General features: G+C 39.6%; 2 protein-coding genes across 2 annotated transcripts in view; both read right to left on the bottom strand.

The window, feature by feature from the left end:
* The window catches only part of rho (rhodopsin), a 19,905-nt gene extending 15,930 nt beyond the window's left edge, over positions 1–3,975 (bottom strand). Inside the window, exons 1-3 of the mRNA XM_022739037.1 lie at positions 3,615–3,975; positions 3,201–3,369; positions 2,867–3,032 (exon numbers count right to left, since the gene is read on the bottom strand). Of these exons, the coding sequence (XP_022594758.1) occupies positions 2,867–3,032; positions 3,201–3,369; positions 3,615–3,975 (696 nt within the window). The remainder of the gene's footprint in view (positions 1–2,866; positions 3,033–3,200; positions 3,370–3,614) is intronic.
* Positions 3,976–4,767: 792 nt separating this feature from the next.
* ift122 (intraflagellar transport 122) lies at positions 4,768–24,605 on the bottom strand. Its single transcript, XM_022739036.1, has 29 exons — positions 24,499–24,605; positions 23,135–23,201; positions 22,955–23,039; positions 22,790–22,868; positions 22,613–22,689; positions 22,418–22,484; positions 22,185–22,331; positions 21,304–21,379; positions 20,262–20,453; positions 19,709–19,847; positions 19,108–19,310; positions 18,041–18,178; positions 17,623–17,787; positions 17,161–17,358; positions 16,723–16,863; positions 16,265–16,318; positions 15,408–15,569; positions 14,418–14,584; positions 13,317–13,488; positions 11,893–11,995; positions 9,817–9,957; positions 9,598–9,695; positions 8,342–8,442; positions 7,083–7,248; positions 6,858–6,975; positions 6,639–6,767; positions 5,947–6,023; positions 5,659–5,823; positions 4,768–5,472 (listed from the first exon to the last, which is right to left on the bottom strand). Exons 1-29 carry the CDS (start codon positions 24,534–24,536, stop codon positions 5,386–5,388), a joined length of 3,552 nt encoding a protein of 1,183 aa, XP_022594757.1. The 5' UTR covers positions 24,537–24,605; the 3' UTR covers positions 4,768–5,385.
* Positions 24,606–24,626: the final 21 nt, after the last annotated feature.

Here is a 24,626-nt window from a genome sequence, read left to right as displayed (position 1 = left end):
ACATTTTTGGACGTTTTATGCCATACTATACTATGACGTTTTTTGACAATTTTATGCCGTACTATACGATGACGTTATTTGACGTTTTATGCCAAACTATAATATGACGTTTTGATACATACTATACTATGACGTTTTTTGACAATTTTATGCCATACTATATTATGACGTTTTTTGACGTTTTATGCCATACTATACTATGATGTTTTTTGACAATTTTATGCCATATTATAATTATAAGTTTTTTTGACGTTTTATGCCATACTATACTATGACGTTTTTTCAAAATTTTATGCCATATTATAATTATAAGTTTTTTGACGTTTTATGCCATACTATATTATGTCGTTTTAATACATACTATACTACGACGTTTTTTGACAATTTTATGCCATATTATAATTATACATTTTTTAACGTTTTATGCCATGCTATACTATGACGTTTTTTGACAATTTCATGCCATATTATACTGTGACATTTTCTGACGTTTTATGCCATATTATACTGTGAAATTTTAATACATACTATAGTATGACGTTTTTTGACAATTTTATGCCATACTATACTATGACGTTTTTTGACAATTTTATGCCATATTATAATTATAAGTTTTTTTGACGTTTTATGCCATACTAGACTATGACGTTTTAATCCATACTATACTATTACGGTTTTTGACAATTCTATACCATATTTTACTATGACGTTTTTTGGTGTTTTATGCCATACTATACTATGACGTTTTTTGACGTTTTATGCCATATTATACTATGACATTTTAATACATACTATACTATGATGTTTTTTGACGAATTTTATGCCATACTATACAATGACGTTTTAATCCATACTATACTATAACGTTTTTTGACAATTTCACACCATACTATGCTATGACGTCTTTTTACGTTTTTTACCTTACTATTCTATGAAGTATTTTGATATTCTTTACTTACTATACTATGACGTTTTTTGACATTTTATGCCATACTATACTATGACCTTTTTTGACAATTTCATGCCATATTATAATTATAAGTTTTTTTGACGTTTTATGCCATACTAGATTATGATGTTTTAATCCATACTATACTATGAGGTTTTTTGACAATTTTATGCCATATTATAATTATAAGTTTTTTGACGTTTTATGCCATACTATACTATGACGTTTTAATACATACTATACTACGACGTTTTTTGACAATTTTATGCCATATTATAATTACAAATTTTTTGACGTTTTATGCCATGCTATACTATGACGTTTTAATACATACTATACTACGACATTTTCTGACAATTTTATGCCATATTATAATTACAAATTTTTTGACGTTTTATGCCATGCTATACTATGACGTTTTTTGACAATTTCATGCCATATTATACTGTGACATTTTCTGATGTTTTATGCCATATTATACTGTGAAATTTTAATACATACTATACTATGACTTTTTTGACAATTTTATGCCATACTATACTATTACGTTTTTTGACAATTTTATGCCATATTATAATTATAAGTTTTTTTGACGTTTTATGCCATACTAGACTATGACGTTTTAATCCAAACTATACTATGACGTTTTTGACAATTTTATGCCATGCTATACTATAACGTTTTAATCCATACTATCCTATAACGTTTTTTGACAATTTCACGCCATACTATACTATGATGTTTTTTGACGTTTTATACCATGACATTTTTATGACTTACTATGCTATGACGTCTTTTTACATTTTTTGCCTTACTATACTATGAAGTATTTTGATAGTCTTTACTTACTATACTATGACGTTTTTTGACATTTTCATGCCTCACTGTACTATGACATTTTTATGACTTACTATACTATGGGGTATTCTTACATTTTTTGCCTTACTATACTATGAAGTATTTCTATATTCTTTACTTACTATATTATGACGTTTTTTGACATTTTTATGCCTCACAGTATTACGACATTTTTATTACTTACTATACTATGAGGTATTCTTACATTTTTTGCCTTACTATACTGTGACTTATTTCAATATTTTTTGCCTTACTATACTATGACATTTTTTTACATTTTCATGCCTTACTTTACTACGACATTTTTGTTCTTTAATATACTATGACGTTTTTTGACATTTTAATGATATAATCTAGTATGTAGTTTTTTGACAACTATATGCCAAACTATACCGTGACGTTTTTTGACATTTTTTGCCATACTATACTAAAGCGTATTTTCACATTTTTATGCCTCACTGCACTGTCATTTTTATGCCTTACTATACTATGACTTTTATTGAGATCCTTTTGCCTTACTATACTATGACATTTTTTTACATTTTTATGCCATACTATACTTTGCTGTACCATACTATTTTATGCCGTTTTGTAAGATCTTTATGCTTTACCATACTATGATGTGTGTTATTTTATTTTACGCCTTATTATACGTTGAAGTTTTTTTTTTAATTTTACTACTTACTATACTATGTCTTTTTATTGACATTTTTATGCCTCACTGTACCACCAATGTTGAGACCAAACCTACGCTGTTTGTGTTAATACATGATCAATACTGCTATGCTATTATTAATGATGGCATCAGGATGACACAGTGAGCAGGCAGAATGCCCTTCAGCTTGATGACCTGGGTATAAGCTGCCATGTTGGCAACAATCTGCCCTCTTGAAGTGTCCTTGAGCCATTAAATCCCTCACATCTCCAGAGACTCTGCTCTGTGATGCTCTTATCTCCCTGTGGAGTGGAGAAACGTAAAAAGAAAAAAAATTCTCTATAGGGATAAACAAGGTATCACATCCTTAGTATTAATATTACATCTGACAGTGGTGTTCTTACCGCTCGGACAGTGCATAGCAGGCGACTGTAGCAGAAGAAAATGATGAAGAGGGGGATAGAGAAATGGAGGACAAACATATAGATGACGAATGAGGTGTTGTTGATCTCGGGCTTGGGAGTGTAGTAGTCAATCCCACAGGAACACTGCATTCCCTCTGGGATGTACCTGTATCCGCACATAATAATGATCCAAGAATTTCCATCAAAACTATCACACACAGTATTTGTTTCTACATACAGTATGTGTCTTTAAATAAGTGTTCTACAAGTAGATAAAAATAATCTCTAACGTGCTTTCTGGCAAGCACACTGCAGACACTGAAATATACAGTACCGAGACCATCCAAACAGAGGAGGTGCAGCACAGGTTAGGGCCATGATCCACGTGAATCCAAGGCCAGCAATGGCATGTTTTTCCCCAAAGCGGAAGTTGGTCATTGGCTTACAGACCACAATGTAGCGTTCAATAGCCAAAACCACCAAAGACCAGAGACCGATCTCTCCTGAGACATAAAATAAGGCAGGTTTACATTTAAATAAAGCACACTCATTTTTACCTCATAGTTGTAATTATGGTATTTTATATTTTGTGTATTTTAACACACAAGATTTCTGAAAAATATGTTTTAAATATATTTTCAATTATGAAAGAAGCACACAAAGGATAAAATTCACGTTCATCAACATCAGGATGAGAACATTACACGCAGGTGAATCTATCTTTCATTTCACGTGTCCTCTCTCTTACCTCCTAAGGTGGCAAAGAATCCTTCAATGTTGCAGCCAGTGACCCCTAAGATGAAATATCCATGCAGGGCTGTGTAGAGAGTAACTGTGAAGCCACCAATGACCATGAAGAGGTCGGCCACCGCCAGGTTGAGCAGTACGTAGTTCAGAGGGGTCCTCAATTTTTTGTGTTTGACAGTGACGTAGAGAGTGAGGAAGTTGATGGGGAAGGCAGTGATGATGAGGAACAGCATGTATGCAGCCAGAAGAGAGTACTTCCAGGGCTCGGCCAGGTAGTACTGCGGGTGCTCAAATGGGCTACGAACCAATCCAGTCTTGTTAGACATGGGGACATAAAAGTTGGGTCCTTCTGTGCCATTCATGGCTGCTGTTAGTGATGCTTTTTCTTCCTCTGAGTCCTTGACACCGGATAAAACAGTCTGTGCCCCTTCTCAGAATAAAATACTGCGAGGGAGTCTTGTGGTGCAGCTGAAGTGCAAATGGGGGAGAAAGGACAGATGGAGGAATGGATCTTGAGGAAGTAAGGTGTGCTCTGAAGCCCCCCGAGGAGGTGCAGCACCTTTTTAACAGGCCGGGCGGATTAGGCATGTGCAAGGAGCAAAGTGTTAGCAGAGATGGAATTAAGACACTCAATCTCAGTCTCCCTCTCTCCCACTCTCACACTTGCATACACACAAAGCATTACAGGAGAAAACTCCAGGAATAGCTATGCAGTATGTCAAGCATTTTCAAGGTGAGAGGTTACAGCCGTGGCTATCCAAACCCCATCATTACTGTCATGTGCATCAATGCATCATCAGAATGAGATGAAAGGAGGGAGTGGGAGGATAGCAAAGAGGAAGGCAGCCTATCTGTGATTTAAACCATTCAGAGTGGACAAACTACAAATGAAAATTCTTGAGCAATCAAACTTATTTGCATCCGTGAAAGCCTAATCCCTAACCACTGCATAATGCAAAGCTCAACTCATAGCCTTAAGTATAATCAGAATCAGTCGGGCATACCGCTCATAGCATGCACTCTAACTCCGGCTCTCTGTTTCACAGACACAAAGTTCAGTCTGACAGAGTAAAAACTCAACTTGTCTTAGTAACAATAGTAATAAAACCCACAATAATAGAACATACCAAAATATTTTATTGAAAAGGCTTGTTTTTCCTTGTAACAATATAAAAAATACATTCTCATGACTAAACAACAGATGACGTATACAATACTGTTATAAAACATACAGTATCGCTTCAGGGTATAAGCCTGTGGAATGCACTTGTTGGCAGATGTATCTGGCCTTTGTGAATAATAACATTCTCTACATAGCAAACAGATATATTCTATTAGGTCAAAGTAGTGATTATTTTAAATACATTTGTTTCTATAGCAATATTTTTTTTACACTGTACACCCATGTTCCCTTTAAAGTAATGATGTAATCAGTGACAGCCCTAGGTAATCTGATCCTAATAATCCAATCGGGTTGATTGGCTGATGGTGCACTTTTCTTACACTCTATAATGACCAACACACAAACAATACAGGTATTACTCCAGTCAACCTTCGGCTTCTCTTCAGAGGGAGCTCGAGGAATAACATCTAACACATTCACATGAACATGACAATAAAACAGATGTCTACAATAACTGTATTACAACGAACAAGAATAATGATGTAATGCCAGAAAATCAAATACAGGATAAAAATCCAAAGGACAAAAAGATTAGCTTGAATGTACAATAACTGAAATGTTTAACATAGCTGCTATAGTTTTAAGTACATCAGTTTGGTTCATCGATGGGTCTGCGACAGTATGGACAGCAGTTGTGCTGGAGCACCAGGAGCTCATAATCCTCACTGTGAAACATCTGCAAGGAAATAGAAACATAATAACATTATAACACACACCCAAATAAAGATCTTCAAAGAAATGTTATCAATGCAAGACGCTCAACATGATAGAAAAAAAAAACATACAGACAAGAGGACAGACATAAACTTTGCCTTTAGTTCACAACAGGTTATGGTAGCTGTGTGTCTTATAAATGCTGTACCTTGAAGCAGGTGGGGCACATGGTGATGCTCACATCAGGCAGCAGGGAGCGGAAGTATTCCCATTTGAGCGGCCTGGGCCAGCGTTTGATCAGGACATCCCTCCTGCTCATGGAGCGCAGCACAGAGTGACTCACCTTGACGGGGACAAAGTTCGAGCCCCCCTGCTGTTTGGACACACACATGAACACATTCACATTCTATTATGGACCCCCGTCCTTTCACCTTCTGCAGCTGGTTTGCCCAGTTGGTGGAATATTAATCACCTAATCTGTTCTGTCCTTTCTTACCTCAAAGCTCATTTTGGCTGTAAATGGGTCTTCCTCTGCATTATCCAAGCCATCATCCATCCTCAAAGCCTGCAGTTCTGATCAGTGTTAATCAAGGACAAATCACCCATTCAATGCATACATTTCACACATTTCAACGTCATATTTTTTTACTTGTTATGCATGTTTTCTGTAATTATATATTTTCGAGACTGGAAAAACCCTTACAAAATTATTCCTCAGAGACTATTCTAAGAGTGAGAGTGTTCAAAATGCCAATCAGTCGTGCCTGTCAGTCACGTCATGGCTGTGGGAGAACAGAGCAGACCTCAGTGCCCTTGAGTGTCTGCCGGCTAATGCAGGTTAATCCCTGCACTAGGGCTGTGGCTACGGCTCTCGGAGGGTTAGTGTCATTAAGATGAGACAGGAGAGCCTCGCTAACCCTATTAGCTCAAGAGCTAAGATGACTTAGCTCTGACAGCTTACCCACCAGCACAGAATCGAGGCCAACGCAGACTAAACAGCTTCTTGGAACTGTCACAAGGCGGAGGAGAGTCATGTGCTTCATTTCGAAGAGATGTGCAGTGTGTTAGGGCAGAGATACATACTCTCAGGACCAGCAGAGTGAGGAGTTAATAATTCATACAGAGCTTGTGAATCATCTGTGACTTTGTGTGTATTTATGCGCAGTTACATAAATGATCAAAGGATACCACCATTGTCCGTATGGTGCAAGTGTGCATTCCTCTCATCCATGTGAGGAACTTCCAGGTCAATAAGAGAAACAGCCTCCTCATCGCTGATGCCCTCCTCCAGGTAGAACTGCACCAGGGGCAGCACCTCTGTACGCAAAAAAATACATTAGAAAAAAAAAAAAAACATAGACTCCTCTCTAGGAAATACTACACACAGTGTGTTTGTGTGTCACTGACCATATGATGAAGCTGAGTAGATGAAAGGCTGCCTGCAGTTGATGCACATACTCCCCTGGTTGTTCAGCAGGGGGTTGTTGGTGGAGCAGCGGTAGCACATCATGCCCTCAATCAGATCCTGCAGTAAACACAAGGAAGCTTAATCTGTACAAGAAAGCAGGGGGATAACAGCTCGAATATTTACAGAGTACTTATGAACAATCTACATCCAACTCGTAAACACACCTCACTGTCGTGGAAAGGTTTGGAGCGAATGGTGAGGCTGCCCCGCTCTATGGACTCCTGGAAGCGAGAGGGAATGTGCAGCTCCTGGAGCTTCTCGTAAGAATACCTGGCAAGCTTATATGCACCCAGTTTTTGACTCTGCTTGGCCAATGCATACAAGGTGTTACTAATTATCAGGTCAAGGAAAATTGGTGTAAGAATATGAGATATTGATTTTTAGACATCTCATTCATAATGAGTTACTTTTTATGTGTTTGTGTGTACATTTGTGTGCATTTATAAATAGGTATATTCCCTCTTTTCTTTTAATGAGTAGAACAACCACCACGATAAGCCAGCAACACTGGCTGCATGCCTTGAAAGTAATACCTCAGTTAAGTTTTTGTGTGCTTGTGTGTGCTTACACAAAAATGCATGTCTGTTTGTGTTTCGAGTTGAGGAAATTGTTACTTATTTGTATTTATATAGATTGTTAGGAGAGCAGCTCTGAGAGTGGCTATGACAGGTCAATGAGTTGCAGCTGCAACAGCTCTACGCTGGCACTCCTCCATCACCTAAAACTTAACACTACTCCTCTCCTTTCCTCTCTACTCAGCTACTCTCCAGCTCCTCCCACTCACCCAGTTCTGTTCCATGGCTGGGACTGTTGATAAATGCATGTCCTCCTATTGTTTAGTGCAGCTTTTTTGTGACATTGTTAAATTGTTCAAACCAAATCCAACGCAGTCCATAAATCTAGGTTCAAAGTTTTCCAGTTTGGCCACAGAGGATCCCAGCTGCTTAGCCTGATTTCCTCCTCAAAGGCTGGGCTTTCCTTCCTCATACCACTATGTGAGACTACATGGATTTGTCTTTGGGACTGTGGGTGGTTTTGTGTGTATTTTTTCAAATTAAAGCATATTGTTTAGTGTGTTTATGTATGTACACATATGCACAGAGTTCAGTAATCAGAGCATTTGTTTAGATAATGTTGCCTCTTGCAGGCATCGTCTCCTCCTACCCATGATCACCCCTTTTCTTTCTCTCAGCAGTAGCGTGGTTTCCGCAGTGGCGCCGACTCTTCCGCTTTCTCCCTACTTCTATCTCTGTTCCACCACTTTATCATCAATGTCACTGCCAGTCTTGATTTGAGATTGCCATGTCTGCTGTTGCGAGTTTTCCACAGAGGAAGGGCTCCACAGTAATTTATTCTAAAAATATTTGCTTGATGCTTGATACCTTACACAATGGTAGGACTACTCTCTCAAATAGAAGGATACACTTTGGAAATGCCTGGTGGTATGTCCTTGGTGAGGTTGTTCAGGAGGAACCTGCAGATGTTGAAGAGTGTCTCTGGCATGTGGGAGCTGAAGGGCTCATCCTGAAGATGAAAAGGGTTAAAATGAGAGATGAAGGGATTATAAAATGAAAAAAATCTCTGATAAAACTTTGCAGGGTTTACATTTTTTTTTAAAAGCTCGCCCCTATTACTTTTTTCATCTTTCAACCTGGTCTAAAAGCAGCCTAACCCTTTGCCATGCCTCATTGGACCTCACAGTGCCCTAAAAGGGAAAGAGGAATTTGCTAAAGCAATCACTAACAGCACTTTATCCCAAAAGTTGATAGTTCAAATCTATTGAGGCTGCCCAGGAGAGTTAAAGTGAGATATCGAAGTTTCCTGATCTGGTCTGGATCACAATGATGCCTTTGTGTTGCAGGGGTATGACCACAGCCAAGCAGAAAGCTGTAACAACAAACTGAGGACACTGACACAGGCCAGGTCACCTATATAGTGCTCATAACCAGGAAGTGCTTGTTTAAGTAGTAAGTAGGTTAGGGCTGGGGGCTTGAAGAAGACCACTGATGAGGTAGTTATCATGATCAATCAAGCAGCTGGTTACCATGGTGACAGGGGTCAGGGAGGTTTCAGGAAGCAAACCATTTTAACTGAGGCATAAAGGGCATATCTATCACTATGAGCAGTTACATGTAGTATGTCCATTTGAAATTTTCATGTTAATCAACTTAAGTAGAACATTTGCAAAAATAATGGCTAATAATGGCGGCTCCTGAGAAATTCAAGTTGATTAAATCCACTTTCAGTGCTCTCCCACTGAACTTAACACCTTAATCTCTCTCTTTTCTTCACTTTTTAACAACCTCTGTGCATATCTTCATTTTTTTCCTTTATCATGTGCCTCTTTTTTGGATTGACATAATCTTGCAGAACCAGACCGCTTTCTTGTCAAACACACAGTGGTCTGAAGAAATTTGAGTACAAAAGTTGATTAGAAAGAGGGCAGAAACATAGTGGACTGTCAGCATACTTCAAGTGAAAAAAAACAAACAATAATGGGAACATGTTTGTTTGTAGCCAAACAGAAATCTAACTGCATAGTAGGTACTATTTCCAGGGCTCAGCAGTTTCAATCTGACAGCCAATCAGATGACTGCCTTGTAATTTCAAAGCCTCCTCCCTGTTTTGTCTGGTCTGGCTATGCAAGATTAAGGTTGACAAAGTAAAGAATGTTCTCACCGTGTAGCGCTGAATGGAGCGATAGACATGGTAGAGCTCAGCAAGATGCTGAAAACGCTCAAACTTCTTCAGCATTTCATCCCTCTGTTCTTCGCTTTCTGGTTCAAACAAACATTGAAATACCAAAAGGATTAATAAGGGGCAATAAATGAATCAGGATTTACAGTAAAAACTAACTGTTGTTGCAGATGGTATCAGTGCATTGGAGATGCATCTCACCTCTAGCAATGTCCAGACACTGCATAGACAGCATCCAGTAATAGTACCCTGCATCATTGAACCTGTTCTCCACCACTGCATTGTGGGTAAGCTGCTCCAGTACTTTCACAGCTTCGTTCTGTCGCCCTGCCTTGTGAAATGCTGAAGAGTGAAAGAATGAAATAGGTGATGAATGTATTGTTATCATGTGGCCTTGAGGCAATGCTGGATTTAAAGTGGCAATTCAAGACACCGTAGTTTATTTATTGCTGTGTGACATCTTTGGTGATAAGTTATCATGATAAAGCTAATTTTACACAATAAGTTCCATAAATCATTTCACATTCAAACACTAGGCAAGTATAATGACTTTTTTTTCTTTAAATGAAGTTTCAGTTAAAGAAGGGAGCGCTCTTGCTACACGCACGTCATACATATAAATGCCGAGACCAATTTGTCCTTAATGAATACAAAAAAGTTCTCCCAATTTTTTACATGTAATAATGAACATAAGTCTTTTCCAAAAAGGGAGCCTGCTCCTGAATATCAAACACCAAAGCACTTTGACTTTAAAGCCTTGATAAACATGAGCACTATTCTTCATGTTCCTATCACAGGGTAATTAGAAGCAGCTTTAGGGAGTCGACCCCACCAGTGACCCTGCCGCTGCAAACACAGTGGGGGTCAGAGCATATTAGTGGTAAATATTTATCAGTCTACCTAACTGGATAAAAACCACATTCAGCTGCTGTTGGTTAACGTTAGGAAATAGCACACATCCCCTTTCCCCTAACACTAAACAAAAGCTGACAAAGATGTAAAGTACAGCGCTCGTACTCAACATTTTCTGATCAAAACTCCCAAACAAATACAACTCACCAAGGATTGCAAAAGTCAAATAAATATTAATTTACAGAGATGAATGACCTTTATAAATCTGTTAAAAGACTTTAGATTGATTGCGTTTAACAAGAATTTGTTAAATTTGAAAGTGAGAAGTATGATAACTAATAAAAGATGTATGCAAACATAAGACATTGGAAATATGAAAAATGAGAAAACAGTTAAATGGCCTTTAGGTGATGATGAAAATGCTGAAGATCGACTATAAAGTCTTGGAGGTCCAGAACCCCATTCTGGGAACAACTGAGCTTAACTTAAAGCCCCAAAATATGTACCCAATCAATTCAGCCTACTGTTAACCATCTGTAAAGCTGTCATTGAGAAGTACCAGCGTGGTGGACAGGCCAGAACCTTGGACTCCATTGCAATCACTAGTAACACAATTCTGTCTAACTAAAATACACACAATCAGCAAAATGCATGTCCATGAGCAAGCTCCAATACAATCAGGCCTGTTCAGTCATGTATTCTGTGTCGAGACAGGCAGAGGAAGATTATGTAGAAGAGGAAGTATGCCTGCTGAGATCATAATTATAAATCTATGAGCTGATTATAACTATGGTTACAGTCGGTAATCATCATCAGAGCTGCTTGTAGTACTGGTGATTAGAGGCATGCATGCATGTCATTCAGTTAACAGGCAGCCCAGCTCTGTTCTGCTCTGCTCCAGCAAAGAGGATCATGTTTTACAGTGGATACAGAGAATCTCAAGGAAGTAGTGAAACATGTCTGCATCCAGTGCAGGGCAGGCTTTTATCACTTCCATATGTAAACACTGGCTATGGCTGTAGACTTCAATGATCACTGAAAGAGTCTTGGAAATACATTTTGAAGAAGAATATTAATGTATACACTAGAGAATCCTATATAAGCTGACTATGGGTGGTTTAAATGACCTAGACAGTCTCTCTTGAAAGACATTCATAGTGTTACACTTAGTTGGTGAAAAGTGACAAGTGTGTCCTGTCTTACTTTCTCATTTATACACAACTAGCAAATCACAGCGTGAAGTGGGTTTGAATGTCAGATTGTCTGTTACGTTATGTAAATTATTGGACACAGCCCCCACCCCAGTGCCCTGAGCACCCCATCCAACATCAGAGAGGTGTCGGGGGAAGGGGTTTCTGAAGCTATTGGACCTTAGAACAAATTCAGAGGCATACTGAAAGCATACTGTTAGTGATACAAACTCACCCTTCTGTGCCTCCTCAAAGCGATCATTCTCAGCCAACCACTGGGCATAAGGCACAAAGACGTTGTTTTTGAACTGGGGGTGCTTCTCCACCAGCGAGAAGGCCTGAGAAAAGGGAAGGTGGGAGCAAAGAGGAGACATCAGCTGTAATACAGTACATGTGACCAGCTGAGATGTGATTTTTTAAGTTACACAGAATGTAATATATAGAGAACAGCTTCAGACTGCCATGGGTAATTATGGCTGAACTGCAGTCGATTAGGGACATGAAAGTTACGACACATTATTCAGAGAAACACACATTACTTCCAGTCAAAACATCGCTACAGCATTATTCATTAGCTGAGAACAAAGAAAAGCACATGGGCTAAGTTGATATCACACTCAATTAGAATTGCATCTGCAGCTCGTAAGCCATTTGAATGACATGGTATAAAGAGCTATTGTAGTGCCCTTTGGACACATATTTACCTGTCATAGTGACTGATTAATCTAAATGTCCTGTGGCAAAACCTGAGCCAAGAAACACAAACCAGTCATACTATACAGTAAAAGAGAGGAAGAGTGTGTGTGTGTCCCAGGCCTGTGAGCTCAAAGTCATAAAAAAATGCTTTGTTTTAGAGAGGAGTGGGTGCCATGAATAGCATCCATATGGTCCATGCTGTAACTCAGTCTGTGCTCTGTCTTGTCATGGTGTCCACCTCCCCCAGTGAAGCACATAAAGCCTAACAGTTCTCTCAACCTCGGCCTCCCTCTGCTCTTTCGTTTTTCTCTCTGAGGATCAAATAAATATCCAGGAAGACTTCCTCACACATTAAGCAGAATCATGTGATCTTGATTTGATGTTCTGTTTTTGGCTCGTCTGTCTCAGCATGCAAATCATCAATGTGCATCTCTGTAACACCTTTAACTCGATTAAAGACTGCAAAAGGATTAAAGAAATGCAATATTTTCTTCTTTTCTGAACTGCATGATCTGCCCTGATGGAGGAATTCGAGTGGAAGCAGAGCTTTAAGCTGATACTCTTTCAGTGCAGTAGTGTTTTGTGCTTCTCACTCTCTAATCATCATGTGGGCATGGATTCAGAGAAATCCTAAGCTGGATGATTAGCTCTGCAGTGTTGTATGGTTTCAGTTTGTTAGTGTATAAGGAAATTAGGCAGATGTATTGTCTTATTGTTTGCATTCAGCTGTGGTTTCTTTAACAATTACAGTACACTTTACTGGAGATCCCTGCAAAAACTGAACAAGCCATGAACGAAAAGTGGTTTGTGGTTTATGATATGAGTTTCTCAGTACCACAGCAGTTTATTTAGCACAGTCCTATGTGGTTCACATTATATTTATGTGACTGTCTCCGGACACACTATATATAAGTCATGATGAGCTGAGCAGGTGTGCCTCCTGTGTGCCTAAGTGTGTCAGACCTCTTCCCAGTGCCGGGTTTCCACATGCAGCTGCACCAGAGCCTGCAAGTCTCCCATCTTGGAATAAGTCTCTGAGGCATAGCCATGGTGCTTCAGCCTCTTGAAGTAGAGCGCACATTTACCCAGCGGCTCGCGCTCAGCCTTGTCCAACTTACGAGCGATGTCGATCAGCCTGGATGAGAGGAGAGAGGAGTGAGCACACACAGAGAGGACACGTGCAGATAAACCGTAAAATGGAGGTCTGCTGTATCAAACTATGCTCATGACCCCAAAAAGAGTATGAGCAACTCAGGGTCACTAGCTGAATCTGATGGTTAAAGAGTCCTGACTGTGTTAAGCTGCAGTGTTTGTTGTGCTGACCCACTGGTAGCAGCACAGAAGGCTAGCAGACAGTGGGTCAGATGGAGTCAGTGGGGATATGATATGACCACCAGATACTGGCTTATCATTTTGGCTGGTTTTCACACCCCCCACATTCCCATTTACACTTGCATTAGTGAAAGCTAATGAAAAGGTTATCGTTTCCTGCATGTCAAATATACCTTTTAATACCAATTCTCAATGTCAGAGACATATGTTCTCTGTATTTACTATTAGTACCTAGTACTACCTACTTAAACATGTCAAATCAGGAGTACGCAATGGTTGCAGCATTTTGATGCCTTAGTTGGTGTAGATCTGTACCAGCTTCAACTGTGGATCATAGTTTAAATCTGGTACTTCATTGTATTTTGCCTGTTGTTCCACTAAATAATTGTCATTCCCCTAATCTTAGAGTATTTGGTCAATGTCTGTGTCTCAAACCTACAAAGCCAAATGACAGAATTCCACCACTGAGAAGAATTGAGAAATTTTTAGCCTGAGAGTGTAGAGTGTGAACATTTCTAACCATATTAACTTCATATTACTGTCATATGTTCAGTTATTAACCAAAACAACTAAAACTAGAAGAAGCAGTTTGGATAACATTTATAAATTTGGGGAAAATTGTGCACAAAAATCTAACCTTTTCTCAGTTTAGAAAAGGTTAAACAGGAATAACAGTGTATCTTTCGGGTGGAAAACTGATCTACAGTGTTTCATACATTGATTGACACGTACATGTCTGCCCAGCCATGCTCGCCTATAATGTCTATGGCTTTGAGATGTTCTCCAGCTGACAGGTACATCTCTGCTGCTGCCCGCGGCTCCTTGCTGCTCTTAGCCCAGTCTGCCTGCTTGGTCATCAGGATCCGAGAGCTGTTCGGGTCTGTGGCTCCAACAAACTCCTGCAAAGAGAAAGACACAGTTACAAACTTACTAATATACCAATTTATAAATGAGAAATCCTCATTAAAACTGATGACAAGTGAGTAATCTAAATGAAGAGAAAGAGAAGTCCAGATCAGACACACAAAATCATGTGTGTTTAGGCCGAGACAGGAGGAGGAGAGTCAACCAAAAAAGTGGGCAGTTCGAAGATCTTTCACTCCGGTGTCCATCCTATCTAAAACAAACAGCCTGTGGGACCAGATGGCTGCACAGCCACATAAATATACAGCAGCCACATCAAATACACATACAATCTGATACATAAGGATACACAAATACACATGAACAAGTCGTGACTGTGTCATCCGTTCCAGCAAAGTAATGGTAATGCTGATGATCAAAGTGTCCCCCCACATGTAAACATAATAAAGCATAAATTTCTCTCAACTCCTACTGACCTCCTCATCAAAGTGCTCATGCAAGAGCAGATGCTCACCTTACTTCTCTCCATTCGTGCTCCATTTCCAATGTAACTATGTGTGTAAGTTAGCCTTGTGTTGTATAGGGAGGGGTGTGTAAAGGCACAGTGTCTGTGTGCACTGATCAGATGATATATGTGGAGATTGTAGTGATATATGAGGAGGTGAAAGACCGACGGTAAAGGGGGAACGTTTGAACATAGTGCAGGGCCCCAACTTGGCATAACTGCACATGATGAAGAAAAACATATGTTCTATACCCCTAATATGTGAAATGCTTTCCAGATCTTTCTGTCCGTATTGATACAAAGGTATGCTGTGCATGTGCATGTATGTTGTTGTCAATCAATGTTTTAATCACCTTGGCATACTCAAACATGCGCAGGTCAGTATACATGCTAAGGGCTCTTGATTCATGGCCGGTGCGTTTGTAGAGCTTGGCTGCCTCATGGAATTTCCCCTGGTAGGCATAGACGTCTGCCAGGAACAGCTCATTGTCGTTCTCACCCCGCTTCTTCCTCTCCTGCAAATCAGTCAACACAAACACTGGCATATAAGCAGCGATAAACACTCACATGCATGCACACACACACACACACACACACAACAGTGATACATGTGCGGTCACACACATAATGAGTCAAGGAACACAGAGGGCACTAGAAACTATTGGTTTGCTGGATGCAGTAAGTCTGTCAGGTCGACCTTCACTAAACTCTTATACCATCGGTCAAAATAAAATGAAAAAAAAACAAAAACAATTAACATTTCTTTCGTGTCACTGGAATGGAGCACACTTTCAAAGATGAACATGACCATTTTCAAAAGGAAACACAGAAGAAACTTTCTCCTAGTGCCAGCCAAGTTCAAAAAGACTAACCTCTGCTCTGCATGCAATATTGTAAAGGAATGTGCATCTGTTTAACTGCATGTAAATGTTTGCTTGCACATGTGTGTGGACCGGACCCAAGAAGTTCAGTAAGGACATAGGTTCCTCCCTTGTTTAAAGTTTTGAAGTAGAGCCCAGAGAAAAGCCTAGCAATTAAATTTATGATGACAATAATAACTGTGATTGCCCTAGACTCCCCTAAGCCATGTCATAACTTTGATGATGTCATCTCTAGCCAGAAAAGAAATCAGCAAACAGAAAATGTGAACTTGGCATTACACAATATTTGAAGGACTTTTTTTTTCTGTTTCTGAGGCATTAAGTATTACCTCAATGCTATTGATGAGCTCCAGGTAGCGCAGGTCTCTGATTCTAATGAAGGCCTGAAAAAGGGAAAAGAAAAGAAATAGTTTAAATGATGGCCTCTTAGAATTTCAGGTCTTGTGTTTTCTTTTGTAATACAAGCTTCTAACTTCTAACCTAACTCAAAGATTCAATATCAACATTGCCTGTGTTTATATTCGGCTGCCTGGATAATGTATATCTTGTTAATTGGTGGTGAATCTTTGCAGATTACATGAAGCTTAATAATAATAATAATAATAATAATAATAATAATAATAATAATAATAGTAATAACTTAGATTTTTAAGAATAAGGCAAACGTAGAGCAAGGTACTATCACCACACTTGGAAGCTGTTTGTTTTGTGAAGATAAAAACAGTAAAAAATTAATAGGTTGATAACACTAGTCTTGATCAAAACATTTTGTGTGAGTCCAACTGGCCTTCTTAGCGGTTTCAAAGTCAAGTCCCTCCAGGGCTTCTGTGGCTAAATCCCTCCAGTCACTGTCTGTCACACCCAGACAGGCGATCTGGTAGGCCTCCTTAAACATCTTCCTCTCCAGGTACTGGTACATGGGTGCTGACTGGAAAGAGCAATAATACCACCATCAAAAAGCATTAAAAAATTAACATTGTGAAAACAGCAGCAAACTAATCAAGTAATGTGAGGACCACCAACAAAAGCAGACCCTCACCTTATGTCAATAACTGATAGAAAAGCAGTCCATACAAGTAATTCTTGTCTTTATAATACAAGCCAATACCATGATATTTAAGATACATTGACCACTGGCAATGATATGCTCTCATTTGTACAGTATGACCACATGGAACACTGTCATTGCCATCAGACTAGGACAAGCTGACAACATAGCACACACCTGAGGCACCTCCACAGCCGACATGGAATAGACGTGGAGACAGAAAATCTTAGAGCCATTGTAGCCGACCATAAAGCCTTGCATCTTCTGCTGGTGTACAGGGAAGTTGCTAGCCTTGATGTTAAGGTACCCGTTGCCAGAGAAGCACAGCATGTCCTCACACTGGGTGTTCCAGGCCACACTGTTAGCATTAGGCTCCTACAGGGAGAGCAAAAGAGAGGAGGCGGGTAAAGAAGGGTAGTGGGGGATATGGTCTCAAGGTGATTGTGGAACACAGACCAGGCCGGAGTACATGAGTATAATATGTACGTGTACTTTATAATACTTATAATAATAATAATAATTATACTTAAATGCATGTCTCTATTTTATTCCACCCCACTGAAACTCTGAAATGCATTCTAAAATCTGCCAAGTTAGGTCCCTCAGCCAAACAATATACTCCCTCCACTGTCAGCTGACCTGAAAAAGCAGTTCTTTGCTGTTGATGTCATAGACCAGGAGAGTGTTGTGCTCATCCACCACAGCCAGTTTATTGCGGGAGGCGCTCATGTCCAGGCAGCGCACTGACGTTGACAGCTTCAGCAGCGTGATGGGAAACGGGTTGTCAACAAATATCTTCAGGATCTACATCACAAAGACAGAACTGATCAACATAGGTATCATTGGTACTACTGCTAGTTAATCCAGTTATAATAAATGTAAACACTATGGGGGGTGTATTTTGTCCCATCCTCATACAAATAAATCTCATCTTCTTCATGAGAGGAAGATCACTTCAAATTCCTTGACTCGCTTGTGAGCATGAGATCCATTTCTAAGTCATCTTCAGTCATCTAAGATTACTTGATGTGGGAATGCATTTTCTTGAAATACTCACAGCCCCATTCTTTAATCCCACTAGTAGGCCCTCTCTGCCTGGCGGACCACCAATCACTTTGATGTAGCGAATTAGGGACTCCATCACCCATTCTTTTTCCCTGACACTGGTGAAGGACAGGCACTGGAGCCTCTTCTCCTGCACCAGAGCAGAATTGGGAAAGTGAGACCGTAAATACATGTAACACAGGTTCAGTATGACCATTATTCTGTTTTCATCATTTCACAGTGTGTTAATCTCACCCTTTATACTACTTAAACACACTTGTAAATGTCCAACAAATCTTAGCACATTGTTTTGTTAAACACTGCAAAGTGTGGTTGAGTGCCAGAAAGCAATGCTATAAAGATAAACAATGATTTGATCTGACACAGACATACACGGCCCATACGAGCAAAGCCCATTTATAGGGTCTGAAAGCTGTCTGAGCCATGAAATACGAGCATGGCTGTTAGAGAGAGATCTGAAGAACCTCTGTCGCACACAGACAGATTTGAAAGGAAATAACCTCTGGTGGCTGCTCCTCCTCCCTTGCAGCCTCTGTCAAACACATAGAGACAAGAAGCAGAGGGGAACCCCAAGAGACACCCACTGGTTCAGCAGACTGTGGTCCTTCCCTTTCATTCAACTGTCTCACTTTATCCAGTTTGAAGAGGGTTGAGAGACAGAGCCCGTAGAACTCATGCACAGCTGGAGCCTTTTGCAAACCAGGCAGAAACATCTGGGAAACCAGCAATTGCATGATATTATCATTTTTCTTTGGGCTGTTTGGGCTAGTAGTGAATGGCTGAACACTGATTCATTCTGCTTCCATTATGTTAATAGTGCTCAAATGTCTCTACAGCCTCTTGCGCAATCTGTCAAGTGTGCATTAGTGTAATTTAGAAAGAACAAGAGGTCAGAGTTTGGCCTGACAAGCATAACTAAAGGAAAACTGTTTGTCTCATTATGTCAAAAAAAAAAACAAGACACAAACAGGCTCTGGTGGCAACAAGCAAGAAACTTTGAGTTAGTGCGTTTAAATGAATATTTTGGGCCGAGATACTCTTATCTCTTTTCTGCCTAACCTGACACAGGATGATATGCTGGGAGCAGACTACCAGCAAGTTGCATTCAAACTTCCTGCAAATTTTCTCCTTGATGCGGTAGTGCATGTCTGAGGAGTCATCTGAATAGAGCTCATAGATGAGGATCTTCTCAGGCAGCTGGATGGCAAGACGGTTTCTGTAGATGGCGATCTTCTTCACAAGCTCACGGCACTTGATCCTCACTGGGGAAAGAAGGCAATGAAAGAGAAAGTGAGCATGTAAGGGGAGATGAGGAAGGATTGATTATCTAAGCCAATGCATCCTTCTGAATAACTCAAAATTCCCTCTACAAATTATCTTCCCTCCTTGTGTAAAGAAGACCAAAATGGGGTGGACTTTCCCTCAAACTTTCCCCAATGAGACTACCTGCCCTTACATAATATTCAATCATTGGATGACTGTTGATATGACTGAAATGGGTGATGTGACAATAGGAAAAATATAATTAATTCCAATTAAAGTCATAAACATTTTGCAAGCACAATTCACAAATTACTGACTCCCGCTCTAACTGTGATGGACTGGCAGTAAGGTCCTCTAACATAAATATCAATTTCCTGTCACTCACACAAAAGTGTACCTTTTTGTTCAGTGATGAGGTGCTGAACAATGACATCAGTCATGCTGTCTCTATAAGCATAGCGATCCTTGTAAAGGCCGTGAACTGTACTGAAGATAAGTTGGTAGCAGGCGATGGTCCCATCCTGGCAGCCCAACACCTAGATAAGAGATAACAATGTAGCAGTACATCCTATTAACACCTCTAAGAAAAGACTGTGAGAGTGGGAAAATGTTGCTGTTGCTAAAGTATCTACACAGCAGAACTGAGAGAATCTGCCAACAACCAATTCTCTCTTGTATGCCTCATCACATTCAGTTAAATATAGTGAAAGGAAAAGCTGTAAAGGTGTTACTGTAAAATAAAAATGACTTGTGTATCTGTTTAGCTGAAGAAGGGGTGTGTTATCAGATCAAGAAAATGTATCAAACGCAGACTGGTACTCTGTATGTTGGGTCTGAGCTTTATCAGTGTTTTGCATTCTCCTACCACTTCTCTAACACTGACACACACATTATTATTTAAGGGTTGGATAACTTCTCTAGACATATGGCCTCACAAGCTGTAGACCCACCACGAAGTTGGAGTCAGGCCTAACCCGGCACGTCCAGACCCAGGCATTCTGCTCTCCAATGGTGCCTAGCCGCACACCATCTTTTGTGTAGAGGGAGGCCTGTTTATCAGACCCGCCCATAACTATATACTCGCCCTTAGAGAAGTAACTGACGCAACATGGGTCATAGGTGAGAGTCCTGTCTTTTCCAATCTGAGAGACAAAGAGAAAAGCAGTCATAAAACCAAGAACAAAACAAGTATTTCTCATATTTATTGCTCAGAGGACTGGGCCAACACACATCAAAGTGCCTCAAAGCTTTTTTCTGGTTTAAATAGCCTCTATTGTATTAATGTTCAAAGTGCATTTGCACAACATCACATCAGTTCCTCAACTTTGTGCATCTGTTTCTCCTCACTCTAGAAAAAAGTTGCCTGACAATCCATAGTTATTTTTCTTTCATTGCAAACAATTGCAATGGTGTTCTAATCAAAACAAAGTGTTCACTTAAATAGATAAATAGGCCGATGACAATATATGAGCCTAAGGCAGAATGGCAGAGTAATGAAGACTGCATATTTGTCTATAATTACAGAATTGCCCACAGGGAATTTAGGAGGAAGGGGGGGGCTGGGGGGGGCAGTGCGGGGGCCATTAAAGCATAGCAGGATCACGTCCAATGTGCTGTTATGGTTTCAATAGACCCTGACAGCCTGATTACAACAGGAAACACAGCTCTTAAACTAAGTAGTGTTTCCAATACCATATATTTTGGATTTACCTATTCTTGTTTCTTATGCTATAACGAGTGGTAGCACATACAGTGGACTGATAGCATTTCAAAATATTAGCCTTTTGGTATTCCCCAAGCAATATAATGAGACCTTCACTCATCTAAATTTCCACCTTACAGAGTCTTAAGTGACAGAGAAGAAACATTTGTTTTATTAGTATATATTGCACTAATGAGACCCAGTGTACATGTATATTTCCAAGCCACTTTACTGTTTGAACGTAAGCATACAGATTGAGAACGTTCATCACATAGACTTGTGATATTCACCTGCTTTCCACTGAGCTGATAGAAGGAGAGCTTCTGACCCCAGTCTGCCACAGCCAGAATATCATTGTGCTCATCCCTGTGAAAAAACAACAAAATTACTCCTTGTCAACATATTGTACTGAAGGGGCTTTGTTGGTTTAGGTAATTATGAAAGCGCTAATGAGAGTAGAGAGCCCACCCTTCAACTAAGGGACATATGGTCAAGCCCTTTCCTCTATCAAAGGAAAGGAAAGGTTTTTTTAACCTTAACAGATTTAATTGTATACCAGGAGACAGTATTGCACTTACCTTTATTATTTTTATATGTACCTTTATATGTACCATCTATGCCCTGAAGAATTCACCCTGTCGAAGCATCCATGAGCAAGACAATGAATCCCTAGCAGCTCAAGAGACACCATTCCCTGGCTGATCTGACCTCCCTGTGATGACCAATCATATTTCCTGTAGAAACCCAATAATAATATATCTGGTGCATCTTGTCATTGAGTCTCATCACTGCTATCTTCTCCTCCACGCTTGCAACATTTCATCATCCTGTCTGCCCTTTACTCTTAAATAACCTGTTCAGTAGTCCACTGTAGTGGCTATAACCTTGCACCTTGCTTTGGCTACAGAGGGCATCAAGGAGGAGAGATAACTACTCCAAGCCATCATACGGCTCTCCTTCACAGAAACAGTCTTACCATTCCCTGGTTGACCACTGCCACCTGCTGGCCCCTTACAAGCTATTGACTTAAAATGCAATGTAGTCTCAATAGCACATCATTATATAGAATCTTGGGAACATGGATGGACAAAGAACAAGTTTATGTGGCAGTGTGAGGCATTAGCTTGACTAAATTGTTGAAGGTGAGATAGCAGTCTGTTTTTCTACTAACTTAGAAGGGTTCCAGGCAATGGACCAGATAGGAGAGGAGGAGCCTCCTGGACGCTCTATCTTGACTTTCTCCTCTCCGTTCTTGTTTCGTATGCTCACTACTCCATTCATCATGCCAAGTGCAAGGTATTGGCCATCGTTTGTCCACCTGCAGTCAAATGAGACCCTTTAATATAAATGTGTCATGAGAGTGTACCGCTGTTGCAAATAGTTACAGTTAAAGACTTAACTTACCCACAACATGTTATTTTGCTGCTAACTTTATGTTTGTTCACAGATTTTTGCTCAGGTGACCAAAGCCCTAAAAATGGAAAAGGTGCTCAGATGATCAGTGCTCCATGTGGGCTTTCTCTCTTCTGAATAGTTTTATAGTATATTATGTACAAAACTTTAAAATACAGAACAGAATTACATCCATGGTGCACTCACCAAAGTCCCCAGAAGAGCAGGAGGCAAGTTGGTGAGTGACAGGGTTGTAGGCAACACACTGGATAGAGTCATTGTGACTATAGATAAAGACATGAAAAAATAAAAAGAGTTTTGGAGGAATACACACTACAGAGGGAGCATTAGTATTAAAGTGATGAGCAAGAGAATGACACTTACGTATATTTTAAAATACCCTCCAGTTTAGATGTCCAGATGATGATACTTTTGTCTGCTGACCCAGAGGCAAACCTTTTACCTGCAGAAGAATGTAGTGGTTAATAAGATAACACTGATGACTGATGAAGGAAAATTTTGTATATAAATGGAAATTCTGTTGAGTACCATCTTTGGCATAGGCCACACAGTACACTATGTCTTTGTGTCCTTTTAAAGGCTGGATAATAGATCCATCTGCTGCGTCCCAAACCTGAAAAAAATAGATAAAATAAATTAAATGTAATAAAATACGTGTTTTCTTTAGATGTCTGCATTTCTTGGCCAACGAAAACAGGTAAGCCTTACAAGGACACGATGCCCTGCAGCAATGATGAGTTGGCTACCATCTGGCTTGAAGGCAAGGTCATAAACACTGCAAAAGAGAATAATGGATTTGTTCTGAAATGGTTTTTCAGTCAGTTGACCAACAACAACAAGGAAACATGTTCGTAAGTTCCAGCTTCTCAAACGTGAAGATTTGCTGCTTTGCTCAGTTTCTTTAATAATTTGGGCAGGACTTCCCTTGGCAAATTACATATTTTGTTGTTTTTTGTAGTGAAATAAAGTATATTTAACTCTGCAGCAAACAGACATTGAAAAAAATGTGATGCACTATTACTTTTTATTTCATGAAGTTACAGAATAGAAAGACTTTCTATTCCTGATATAGGAATTTTCATCTACTCTTTCTGCAGATCACTCTAAGTTCTGAAATATTTTTAAGATGTCTTGTACACACAGCGTGTTTGTATTTACTCATTTGGCAGACGCGTTTATCCAAAGCAAACTACAAGTGAGGGACATCTCTACCCACAGATTTTCAATGATCGTCAAAGTCAAGACTGTGAGGGCCGTTCCATAAGCTTTAGTTTGTGGTTCTTGATGTAGCACATGGTGGATTTTGAAGTGTATGTATAATGAATGTATAAGCCAGCCTCTTTTCAGTTCCACTTTCTTGACTGACTGCATGCCATCTACCTCCAGTATTTGCTGTTTAATTTCTTTTTCTACTGTTTCAAAAGTTCATGAGATCAAAAGTAACAGTAACATTAGAACATTTAAATGTCTGTTTGTCACAGGGGTTTACTATTTTTGACTTCAAAAGACAGGCAAGTGTTACTTGCCTGTTTGCAAACAACTGTAGAATAAGTGAAAAATAACTGACAGATAAATAAAATCTGAAGCCCCACAGCCCTATCAATACGTCACTGTTTTGTAAAAACACAGAATTAGTTGATAAAGCAAATAAAGCTGACTGTTCATTTTACAGCCTGTTATCTTGAGTTGACAGAGGTATAGATAACTTCATATTTTATATACATTCGTACACTACGTTATTCACATCAAGCAATGGTGTGCAGCAACAACCAAGACCTTACTGTTCACGAGAGCTAGTTAGCTCCGACCTAATGTATCCTGTTTCAAAAGAAAGCTGACAATCAACACTATTAATAGGAAAATATTTTTTTGCATGAAAGCTTACATACAAAAAATACAAACCGGCTTCGGCATCACCCTCATTTATCACCGATAATCAAATTGCTGGGGGGCTAATGCTAGCTAGCTGGTTAACCCTAGTTGACATAGCAACCGCCGTTGCTAACCACCTAGCGTTACATCCCAGCACAGAGCATACGCTGACAGCGAAAGATAAATATCCAGACTCTTACCATTCACTTGTTTCTTTCCATGCTAGAACGGCTCTCATTTCCACCTTTTCACACAAACCGATGTTTTTATCAACAGGTTATTGTTGTTTGAGCAATCGTTTTTTCATACTAAGCTCTGTTTCCAAGAG

Source organism: Seriola dumerili, unplaced genomic scaffold (genome assembly GCF_002260705.1).
Source record: "Seriola dumerili isolate Sdu_G_001 unplaced genomic scaffold, Sdu_1.0 BDQW01000043.1, whole genome shotgun sequence".
NCBI classification, from domain to species: Eukaryota; Metazoa; Chordata; class Actinopteri; order Carangiformes; family Carangidae; genus Seriola; species Seriola dumerili.
Note: the sequence above shows the minus strand (reverse complement) of the source record. Positions and strands in the feature narration are given on the sequence as shown.